The sequence below is a fragment of the Pseudophryne corroboree genome, chromosome 11, assembly GCF_028390025.1.
Source record: "Pseudophryne corroboree isolate aPseCor3 chromosome 11, aPseCor3.hap2, whole genome shotgun sequence".
Classification (NCBI taxonomy): domain Eukaryota; kingdom Metazoa; phylum Chordata; class Amphibia; order Anura; family Myobatrachidae; genus Pseudophryne; species Pseudophryne corroboree.
In genome coordinates, this window is record NC_086454.1 from 82,078,565 (window position 1) to 82,091,075 (window position 12,511).

Genomic DNA, 12,511 nt, shown 5'->3' on the forward strand with positions numbered 1-12,511 from the left:
TACCTCTGTGAAGCTGAAGGCTTCTGCCACCTGAGACGTCTTCTTGCTTCTGTTCTTCTCGCTCTGTGAGGAGAACGGCGGCGTGGCTCCGGGGGTGGACGCCCAGGACGAACCTGTGTTCACCCCCTCTGAAGCTAATGGTGTCCAGTAGCCGAGGAAGCAGATCCTATCAGTTAAGTAGGTCTGCCCCTCTCTCCTCAGTCCCTCGATGCAGGGAGCCTGTTGCCAGCAGTGCTCCCTGTGAAAAAGTAAAAATCCAAACAAAAATGCTTTCTGTAGCAAAGAACTCAAGAGAGCTCCCTGCAGTGCGCCCTTCATCCTCTGGGCACAGTGTAAAACTGAGGTCTGGAGGAGGGACATAGAGGGAGGAGCCAGTGCACACCCAGAATCCAAAGTTTTCTTAAAGTTCTATCTCCTGCGGAGCCCGTCTATTCCCCATGGTCCTTACGGAGTCCCCAGCATCCTCTAGGACGTTAGAGAAATTTAATTTTATTTCCTTTTAACTTCCCCTTGATGCTGGACAAGTCTTGGGGGGAGGGAGCTGCTGCCATGGCCCATGGCTAGACCTTACACCTCTGGTGCTGCCCAAGTGGGGCCACTAGTACAAATTTTTCCAGGGCCGCTTTTTGTTCCCAATCCGCCCCTGACTGTGAGTGATAAATTGCACCAGCCAATCCGCTCCTAACTGTCATTTTTCAAACCCAGCCTGTGACACGGAAGTTAGGAGCTGATTGGCTGGTACAATTTATCACTCACAGTGAAATTTATCACTCTTTGATAAATAAGGGCATATACAGTATACTTGGTTGTATTGTTTTCCTACCAGAGTTTTATGTATTAGGTGTAATTAATTTCCCTGACAATGACTATGTACAGAGAGATTCTCAAGCAGGAATCAGACATTGCTTGATGTGGATGTTTCTTGCCTGAAAATATAGATCTGATACTAATATTACTGATACTCTACTTCTACATAAAGAGAACATTATGAAAGTATTATCACCTGTTTCCCTTCTGGATACACACTTGATAGAGCATATATATCTCTAACCAGAGCCAGCCCTAGGCATTGGCAAACTAGGCACATGCCTAGGGCATTTGGTATGGCTAGGGGCACAAGCAGCTTCTGCTGATTAAAATGATATGCAACATGTCTATATTCTGTTTTTTATAACTGTGGCTGTATCTACATACGAAATGCTACATATTATTTTAATTTTCATCAAAAAAGGTGCCCAACGTTGGCAGAGCTGCCAGCTGACTCACACAAAGCATCTCCTGCTGCATGGCGTATTGAGGCAAGATGTATGAGAACACATCTGTATCTGTATCCAAGCAGAGGCAGAGGTCACAGTGTTAGCGGCCGTGTGAATGCTGTGTACAGGTGGGTTGGTTGTGCAATAGTGTTCGGCTTATGTGTAAGGGGCATTATGTGTGTCATGTGTATAAATGCATTAATAATGTGCGGCAAATGTGTAAGGGACACTATATGTGTCATTATGTGTATAAGTGCACTAATATTGTGTGGCATACAGTATATGAAAGGGACATTAAGTGTGTCATTATGTGTAAAAAGGCCTTAATAATGTGCAGCATATGTGTAAGGGACATTATGTGTATAACTGTATTAATAAAGGCTGGCATATTAAGAAAGGCGCATTATGTTTATAAGAATATTAATATGTGTCATATGTGTGAGGTGCATTACTGTGTGGTATTATGTGCATAAGTGGATTACTAATGTGTGGCATTATGTTTATCGGGTGTTCTACTGTGTGGTGTAATGTATAGAAAGGGCACTACGGTGTGGTCTAATGTAAACAAAGAGCAATATGGTGTGGTGTAATGTGAATAAGGGGCACTACTGTGATTAGCAATGTATATAAGGTAAAGTGATACTACTGTGCGATGTAACGTGAATTATGGACACTATCGCATGATAAAATGTGAATAAAGTTGCAGTACTGTGTGGCGTAATTTGAATTGGGGGTACTTTTGTGTGGCCATGCCCCTTCCCAGCAAGAACACACCCCTTTTTGGGCTGTGCACCGAATGTGCGCACTGTTCCTATTTAAAATATAGGGTGTAGGAGCACCAAAATGAGGACTGCTACGGGTGAGGGGTGATGGTGCTGAGAAAGGGGTGCAGGGCCAGAGATGGAACTAGCGGTGGTGCTAGGGGGCGCCAGCCAAAATCTTGCCTAGGGCATCATATTGGTTAGGGCCGGCTCTGTCTCTAGCATATTAAAACACATAAGCAACCAGTAAATGTAACAACTGTAACACACTTAATATACAAGAACCTTAAGACTTTATTATGTAGACATGAAGAATCGATTCCTATAGTACATTCTTCCGAAAGTATGTCAGCCCAGTTTTACTTACTATCGCTAGGGAAAACATAATGCAAAATGGTGAAATAAAATATAATGCCTATACTGTATATAAGTCATAACAAAAAGCCTTGCAATCTTACAGCGTGAGAGATGATCAGTACTAGATTAGGGTTACATGCTTTTATGCTAAATGGGGGACACACTTAAAAGAATTAAACACAACTGTCAAGCAGAACATTGGCCCTCATTCCGAGTCGTTCGCTCGGTAAATTTCATCGCATCGCAGTGATTTTCCGCTTAGTGCGCATGCGTAATGTCCGCACTGCGACTGCGCCAAGTAATTTTGCAATGAAGATAGTTTTTTACTCACGGCTTTTTCTTCGCTCCGGCGATCGTAATGTGATTGACAGGAAATGGGTGTTACTGGGCGGAAACATGCCGTTTTATGGGCGTGTGGGAAAAAACGCTACCGTTTCCGGAAAAAACGCGGGAGTGGCTGGAGAAACGGAGGAGTGTCTGGGCGAACGCTGGGAGTGTTTGTGACGTCAACCCAGGAACGACAAGCACTGAACTGATCGCAGATGCCGAGTAAGTCTGAAGCTACTCTGAAACTGCTAAGAAGTTTGTAATCGCAATATTGCGAATACATCGTTCGCAATTTTAAGAAGCTAAGATTCACTCCCAGTAGGCGGCGGCTTAGCGTGTGCAATACTGCTAAAATCGCCTTGCGAGCGAACAACTCGGAATGACCTCCATTATCCGTATATCTGATAACACAGACTAGTAAGGGAGGATAAAACCTAAGAAGCTACTGTATGAGACTTATGCTGTCAGGATCACTCAGTCACTCAGGTTCATGGATATTATTTTATGTGTTTAGAAACACCTCGGAATGTGACCTTTTTTATAATAATAATAATAATAATAATAATAATAATAATAATAATAATCTGGTGCTATCATTCTCCCCCATCTTCTCCCTCCCCTAATGTCAGTATCTCCTCCCCATAATTATACTCTTATCTTATATATCTATTAACCCTTTCTAATTAGAAATGCAGGGTCGCACTGGTATTTTATACACTGCTCCAACCCAGATGCGACCACTTTTAGACTGGCAGCTGTCCCCAACTGTGATGTCACCGCACACGTGCAGTGCCGGCAGTTGGAGATCATTTCCAAGCGCCGACTCTTCCTATGCTGTAAATGGGTTCTGGGTCAGATAGACACGAGTTACCAATTTAAACTGAGCCTTACCTGGGTCCTTCCCAAGAAAATACCTGCTCGCTAGCAGGGTTGGATTCCCAAGCCACTGGACCTAAGTTGAGCCATTTCCACTGACAAACATCCCGGGTTCATGTGCAATAATAGGATTTTAATTAACTACCGGTAAATCCTTTTCTTGTAGTCCGTAGAGGATGCTGGGGTCCTCATTAGTACCATGGGGTATATATGGGTCCACTGGCACTGGCACTTTAAGAGTTTGAGAGTGTGGGCTGGCTCCTCCCTCTATGCCCCTCCTACCAGACTCAGTCTAGAAACTGTGCCCGAGGAGACGGACAACTTTGAGAGAAGGATTTTACACAGATAATGGCGAGATTCACACCAGCTCACACACAGGGCAAACCAAGCTAACTAGCTTGAAACATCAGCAACGGCTGAACAAGATTACTTACCAAGTAACAAAACAGTACATAACCAAGAACTAAGCAGTACTGAACCAAGTAACCACTGCAGGATCACAAAGCGCTGGGAGGGCGCCCAGCATCCTCTACGGACTACGAGAAAAGGATTTACCGGTAGTTAATTAAAATCCTATTTTCTCTTACGTCCTAGAGGATGCTGGGGTCCACATTAGTACCATGGGGATGTACCAAAGCTCCCAGAACGGGAGGGAGAGAGCGCGGAGGCTCCTGCAGAACTGATTGACCAAACTTCAGGTCCTCAGAGGCCAAAGTATCGAACCTGTAAAACTTTGCAAACGTGTTCGACCCAGACCAAGCAGCTGCATGGCAAAACGGCAAAGCCGAGACACCCCGGGCAGCCGCCCAGGAAGAACCCACCTTACGAGTAGAGTGGGTCTTAACAGATGTAGGACACGGCAATCCTGCAGTAGAATAAGCATGCTGGATAGTGAACCTGATCCAGCGAGAGATCGTCTGCTTAGAAGCAGGACACCCAAGTTTCTTGTGATCATACAGGACAAACAGAGAGTCCGATTATCTGTGACGAGTAGACCTCTTCACATACATTTTCAGAGCCCTTACAACATCCAAGGACTTTGATGAAATTGAGGAGTCAGTAGCAATTGGCACCACAATAGGTTGGTTGATATGAAATGCCGAAACAAACTTCGGAAGGAACTGCTGATGTGTCCGGAGCTCAGCTCTATCTTCATGGATGATCAAGTAGGGGCTCTTACAAGACAAAGCCCCCAACTCAGAGACCCACCTAGCAGAAGCTAAAGCCAACAAAGTGACCGCATTCCACGTGAGAAACTTGACCTCAACCTCCGGCACAGGTTCGAACCAATCCGATTGAAGGAACTGTAACACCACGTTAATATCCCAGGGCGCCGTAGGCGGCACAAAGGGAGGCTGGATGTGCAGAACCCCTTTCAGAAAAGTCTGAACCTCACGGATGGAAGCCAACTGTTTCTGGAAGAAAATGGACAGGGCCAGAATCTGGACCTTTACGGATCCCAACCTCAGGCCCATATCCACACCTGCTTGCAGGAAGAGGAGAAACCGTCCCAGTTGAAACTCCACCGTAGGAAACTTCTTGGACTCACCCCAAGATACATAGTTTTTCCAAATATGATGGTAATGTTTAGATGTTACTCCTTTCCTAGCCTGCATCAGGGTAGGAATAATCTTGTTCGGAATGCCCTTCCGAGCTAATATCTGGCGTTCAACCTCCATGCCGTCAAACGTAGCCGCGGTAAGTCTTGATAAGCAAACAGCCCCTGCTGCAGCAGGTCCTCCCGAAGAGGAAGAGGCCTTGGCTCTTCTAGCAGTAGATCCAGAAGATCCGTGTACCAAGCCCTTCTTGGCCAGTCCGGAGCAATTATGATCGCCTGAACACTTGTTCTCCTTATGAGTTTTAGAACTCTTGGAATGAGTGGAAGTGGAGGAAACACGTACACCGACTGGAACACCCACGGAGTCACTAGGGCGTCCACCGCCACGGCTTGTGGGTCCCTCGACCTGGAACAATACCGCCAAAGCGTCTTATTGAAACGAGAGGCCATCATGTCTATTTGAGGTACACCCCAAAGATCTGTTACCTCCGTGAACACCTCTGGATGGAGTCCCCACTCTCCTGGATGGAGATCGTGTATGCTGAGGAAGTCCGCTTCCCAGTTGTCTACTACCAGAATGAAGATTGCTGACAGCGCCAACGCGTGTTTTTCTGCCCAGAAGATGATTCTTGTTACCTCTGACATTGATGCTCTGCTCTTCATTCCGCCCTATTGGTTTATGTAAGCCACTGTCGTTACATTGTCCTACTGCACTTGAATGGCTCGATCTCGCAGAAGATGGGCCACTTGGAGAAGACCATTGTAGACGGCTCTTAGTTCCAGAATGTTTTTTGGTAAGCTGGATTCTAGGCTTGACCACCTTCCTTGGAAGGTTTTTACTTGAGTGACTGCGCCCCAGCCCCGCAGACTTTCACCCGTGGTTAGAAGGATCCAGTCCTGAATCCCGAACCTGCTGCCCTCTAGAAGGTGAGGTAGTTGTGACCACCAGAGGAGTGAAATCCTGGCTTTTGGTGACAGACGTATTCTCTTGTGCATGTGTAGATGAGATCCCGACCACTTGTCCAGGAGATCCAGTTGGAAGGGCCGAGCATGAAACCTTCCGTACTGTAGAGCCTTGTAATAGACCACCATCTTCCCCAGAAGGCGAATGCACTGATGAACCAAAACCCGGGCTGGCTTCAGGACCTCCCGGACCATTGTTTGTATCACCAACGCTTTTTCCCCCGTAAGACACACCCTCTGCACTTCTGTGTCGAGGATCATTCCCAGAAAAGACAACCTCCTGGTCGGCTCCAAATGTGATTTTGGAAAAATCAGGTTCCAGCCGTGTTCCCTGAGCATATGAGTCGTGAGAACAATGGACTGCAACAACCTCTCCCTTGACGCTGCCTTTATCAGCAGATCGTCCAGATATGGGATTATGTTCACCCCCTGTATGCAGAGGAGAAACATTATCTCTGCCATCACCCTGGTGAACACCCTCGGTGCTGTGGAGAGGCCGAATGATAGTGCCCCAAATCGGAATGTGAAGGTACGCATCCTTGATATCCAGGGATATCAGAAACTATCCCTCCTCCAGACATGAAATCACTGCTCTGAGAGACTCCATTTTGAATATCCAAATTGGTCTGACCGAACCATCCAGTTTCGGTACCACGAAAAGGTTTGAATAATGGCCCTCATTCCGAGTTGTACGCTCGCAAGCTGCTTTTAGCAGCTTTGCACACGCTAAGCCGCCGCCTACTGGGAGTGAATCTTAGCATAGTAAAATTGCGAACGAAAGATTAGCAGAATTGCGAATAGAAATTTTTTAGCAGTTTCTGAGTAGCTCCACACTTACTCGGCAACTGCGATCAGTTCAGTCAGTTTCGTTCCTGGTTTGACGTCACAAACACACCCAGCGTTCGCCCAGACACTCCCCCGTTTCTTCAGACAATCCTGCGTTTTTCCCAGAAACGGTAGCGTTTTTTCACACACACCCATAAAACGGCCAGTTTCCGCCCAGAAACACCCACTTCCTGTCAATCACATTACGATCACCAGAACGAAGAAAAAACCTCGTAATGCCGTGAGTAAAATTCCTAACTGCATAGCAAATTTACTTGGCGCAGTCGCAGTGCGAACATTGCGCATGCGCAATTAGCGGAAAATCGCTGCGATGCGAAGAAAATTACCGAGCGAACAACTCGGAATGACCACCAATAACCCTTGTTTTGCATATGAGGTGGAACTGGGACAATGACCTGTGATTTTCCCCAATTTTAGGATGGCTTCCTGTAGGATAGCCCTGTTTGTCAGCAAAGCTGGCAAGCCTGATTCGAAGAATCGGTGAGGCGGGAGTTCTTGAAACTCCAGTCTGTACCCCTGTGACACAATATCCTGTACCCAGGGATCCAGGCCGGATGACACTCAGAAGTGGCTGAAACGTCTGAGACTCACACCCACCAGCCCGTCCTCCAGGCTTCGAGGTCCACCGTCATGCTGAGGATTTTGAGGAACCAGAAGCATGTCTCTGGTCCTGGGAGCCTGTGGGTGCAGGCTTTTTGTATTTTGCCCGAACACCTCTAAAGAAAGTGGTAGAAGGCTTGGGCTTTTTTTTTTTTTGTCTTAGCGGTCCGAAAGGACTGCTGCACAGCTGAAGAAATGGTTTCTTTCGTAGCAGAGTGAAGGAAAGGTGACTTACCCGGGTTGCCGTGGAAATCCACGCATTCAACGCTTCCCCAAATAGAGTCTGACCTGTGTAGGGTAGGTTCTCCACACTTCTCCGGGATTCTGCATCTGCAGACCACTGGCGTAGCCAGAGCCCCCTGCGAGCGGATACCAACATGGAGGATATCCGTGCAGTCAGCGTACCCAGGTCTTTCATGGATTCCACCATGAACCCCGCAGAATCCTGTATGTGACGTAAAAACAATTCAATGTCACTTTTATCCATTGCATCCAAATCCCCTAGTAATGTGCCACCACTTTACTATGGCTTTAGAAATCCATGCACAGGCAATAGTGGGACTTAAGGCCACTCCTGAAGCAGTGTATATGGATTTGAGCGTAGAGTGAATCTTACGATCAGCCGGTTCTTTCAACGCGGTAGAACCAGGGACAGGTAAAACCATCCACTTAGACAGTCTGGAGACAGACGCGTAAACAATTGGTGGGCTTTCCCATTTTTTTCTATCTTCCTCAGAGAAGGAAAAAGCAACCAGAACCCTTTTTGGGATCTGGAATTTTTTCTCCGGGTTTTCCCAGGATCTTTCAAATATAGCGTTTAATTCTTTAGACGTGGGAAAGGTTAGCGGGGCTTTCTTATTATCAGTGAAGTAAGCCTCCTCAACCTGTTCAGGTGTAGTGTCATACAGTAAATGTTTAACACATCTCTAATGGCCTCAATCATGAGCTGCATCCCCTTTGCAAGGTATGCCGCCCCCCTCAGCACGTCCCCATCACCGTCTGAAGTATCAGAACCGGTATCCGTGTCATCTTGCATAATTTGGGCAAGTACACATTTCCGTGGGAACATGCAAGGGGGTTTTGCAGGATTAGGGACAGAGCCTGACCAAACTGCCATAAACTTCTTTAACACCTGAGTTTCAGTCTCAGTATCAGCTTCAACAATAAGAATCTGAGACAAAGCATTACAATCCTGTGTACATGGAATGGATCTCTCCTGAGAGGAAATCTCTTCTGCAGCATTCTAGACCTGGCTATGGTGGTCATTCCGAGTTGATCGATCGATAGCAGTTTGTAGCAGCCATGCAAACGCTAAGCCGCCGCCCTCTGGGAGTGTATTTTAGCTCAGCAGAAGTGCGATCGAAAGGATCGCACAGCGGTTACGAAAAAAAAATTGTGCAGCTTCAGAGTAGCCTCAGGCTTACTCGGCTCTTGCGATCCCTTCCGACTCTTCAGTTCCTCCTTTGACGTCACGAACACACCCTGCGTTCTCCCAGCCACGCCTGCGTTTTTTTCCAGGCACGCCTGCATTTTTACGAACACTCCCTGAAAACGGTCAGTTGAAACCCAGAAACGCCCACTTCATTTCAATCACTCTGCAGCCAGCAGTGCGACTGAAAAGCTTCGCTAGACCTTGTGTGAAACTACATCGGCCGTTGTGAAAGTACATCGCGCATGCGCATTGCGCCACATACGCATGCGCAGAAGGGCCGTTTTTTGCCTCATCGCTGCAAAGCGAATGATTGCAGCTAGCGAACAACTCGGAATGACCACCTATGTGAGATAGTAAGCACCCCCACACACAGGAAAATGTCACAGTTTCCCTCCCAAGCATGCCACAGAGAGACACAGAGATTGGAGCCAACCCACACACAGCGCTTTTAAAGGTAGAACTAATTAAACTACTAGCGCTGTCTGTGCACCTTAATAGACTACACAGACTTTACACAGCCTCTCCCTCCCTTCTACAACCCCCTGGTACCGTACAAGATAGCTTGAGTTGACTTGGAGGGACAGCTCTCACTGTCAGCACTTCTACAGGCAGGAAGATGGCGCTGAACGCTGCTGGGTCCGCCCTGAGGAGAAGCTCCGCCTCCTTACATGGCGATGTCTTCCCGCTCTTCTGAAGATTATACTGGCCTGAGGAATTATGCTGGCAGCAATCCTGGGACCCTGACAGGCTTGGAGGTCAGTGTAGGGTGTAGGCGCTGGCTCAGGGCGCCCCTCACAGCGCCGCACTCTGTACCGCTGAGCACCGGAGCGCAGTTAGTACTGCGCTCCATACCCTGTTGCCGCCATCTTCACACCGGCTCCCCGCTTGCTAGGGGGGGCCGGTGACTAACTCGTCGCTGATCTTCTGGCTCTGTAAGGGGGTGGCGGCATGCTGCTGGGGTGAGCGATCCCCTGTGGCAGGGAACGTTTGATCCCCTCAGGAGCTCAGTGTCCTGTCAGCGGAGATAGTGGCTCAGACCCCGCAGGGCGGACACTACTCCCCCCCTTAGTCCCACGAAGCAGGGAGACTGTTGCCAGCAGCCTCCCCGTAAAATAATAAACTCTAAAAAAAACTTTTAGAGCTTGTAGAGCTCCCCTGGCTGTGACCGGCTCCTCTGGGCACATTTTCTAAACGGAGTCTGGTAGGAGGGGCATAGAGGGAGGAGCCAACCCACACTCTCAAACACCTTAAAAGTTCTAAAAATGTTTTACAATAAAACAAAGGATACTTCACCGGCTCATCCAAAGTACACCTACGTCCCAACGCATTTCAACTCCACAGAGTCTTCCTCAGGGTGTATTATGGTGATGTGGACATCCAATCACAGGCTGGTCGCTGCTCATATATCATAGGATTCATCTTTTAGCCCTCCAATCACATCACCCAAAAAACGGAAATATGTCACTCTTTTTTCTAGGTGCTTTCCACATATAATGAAAACGCTGACAAGAGGGCATGATTTATTGTACATTTTTTTTAGAACTTTTAAGGTCCCTTGATGTTGATTATTATATTAAGATTCACTGTATATTCGAATATGTTTAATGAAGTGTTTAATGGATATTTACTGCATGCTGCCACGCACCCTCCCCCCGTTTACAAGAAGTGGGAGTGGTAATTATACAGAGTATAAATAAGTTGTATGTCCACATCACCATAATACACCCTGAGGAAGACTCTGTGGAGTTGAAACGCGTTGGTGTGTAGGTGTACTTTGGATGAGCCGATGAGGTATCCTTTGCTGAGCAACCAGGAGGGCAGCTCTACCCGGGTTAACCATCCATCCTGTCCATGTGCTTGCTTATGCCTTGGGACCAACAAGGTCTTACACGGTACCATGCTTTTGTTTTAATGTGATTTTATGTCATTTATTAAAATTCATTTTTATACATACTACACTATGTAAAGCATGCTTATATCTCTTTGAGGGAGATTTGGAGAATAAGGAGTGGCTATATTAGGATCAACCCCACTGTGCAAAGGTCTGAAACAGCAACGTGAGGATTTATTTGTTCTATACGTGAAATTTGGCCTAGTGGAGGCCTAAAAAGGGTACGAAGTAAATCCCCTCTCAGTTTTTTGTTTGTGTGTTATACATTTCATTTCATGACCATCTGATACACACTATGAGAAGTGTTCCGTGTCTCTTCTTCTTTCTTTGTTTGTTTCTGAGGTTTTCTCTGTGGATAAAAGGAAGAACTATCCCGATATTTCTACAAGACTGTTTGGACATTAACATTTAACGACTCACCGCTATCCCAATTAAGGAGTGCATAGTGCATCTATTATACGTTGTACCACTATTCTTTGACACCTTGTGGGTGGGTGTCAGGCACATTGCAGCACCTTGTTTGAAACGCAAAGTTTATTTTCATTGTTTTCTCATGAAAAGGGCATACGTTTTAACTTATCATTGCTGTTTATTCTTGGCAGAGATGTGCCTAGTTATTAATTTATTCAATGCAGAAAGTGAAATGTGCCTTCGCTCTAAACAAAGATTCCTATATTACTAGTATACACTGTAGAAGGCAAATATTGTTTTATTTACTGTAAATATAACAGATGAAAAGAACTAAATGTTACCAAATAAAGGTTAGGCGCAGCACATACCTTTTCCTCTTCCACTGTGCACATCTTTGACTGTAACTACAATTTCAAACAGAAAGCAATGTTCAGAACAAAGTATGGTACGGAATGTACTGCAGAATAACCATAGAATTTTGACTTGCCCAATTAATGCAACTCTTCAAAAGTATCTCTTGTGTCTAAATGGGCATCTCTGAACACAATGGGTCAGATGGTCATGATTCTGGACTAATCAGTAATTAGGATCATGATATAATAATGTGATCATGATCCACCAAAAAAGATATAAGCTGGTTTTGATAAAACAGTTTGCATCAAACCACTCTGTGTTCTTGAATCTACCAGCCACAGATAACTAAGGTCTATTGAACAGATGCAGGAAGATTGTTTGTCGCAAATGATAATAGTTGTGGTTCCTCCTTAGGGGATGTAGTCGGCATCCCGGCATTCGGGATCCAGGCGGTCAGAATGCAGACAGCCAGAATCCTGAATGCAAGTATGCCGGGGTGGGTTAGTATTAGGCTGCAGGGGTAGGTTTAGGTTTAGGCTATGGAAAGGGAGGGCTAGAGCTAGGCTGCCGGGAGGGGAGGGGGGGTTAGGGGTTAGGCTGCAGAATTTCAAGCAGTCAGAATGCCGGATGTCGGTTATCTGACCACTGGCATCCTGACTGTCGGTATTCTCTTGCCAACCCGTCTAGGGGCATATATAGCATAAGGGCATATTTTTAGAGTCACAAAAAAGAAGCAGTTGGACCATTTGGGTAAAGGAACCTAACTTCAATAGTTCCTTCCGCTTCATTCAGCTTTTCAGCTAAGCCACAAAGCCACTTTTCTTCTCATTTACATGCAGCATAGCATTGGGGATAACTACTACTGAAGCAGAATCGGGA

At 46.3% G+C, this 12,511-nt stretch overlaps 1 protein-coding gene across 3 annotated transcripts in view; it reads right to left on the reverse strand.

Moving 5' to 3' along the window:
* The window catches only part of CCDC73 (coiled-coil domain containing 73), a 410,197-nt gene that overhangs the window by 248,919 nt on the left and 148,767 nt on the right, over positions 1-12,511 (reverse strand). For all 3 annotated transcript variants that reach the window (XM_063944472.1, XM_063944471.1, XM_063944473.1), the window contains one exon: positions 11,647-11,682. In XM_063944472.1, the coding sequence (XP_063800542.1) occupies positions 11,647-11,682 (36 nt within the window). The remainder of the gene's footprint in view (positions 1-11,646; positions 11,683-12,511) is intronic.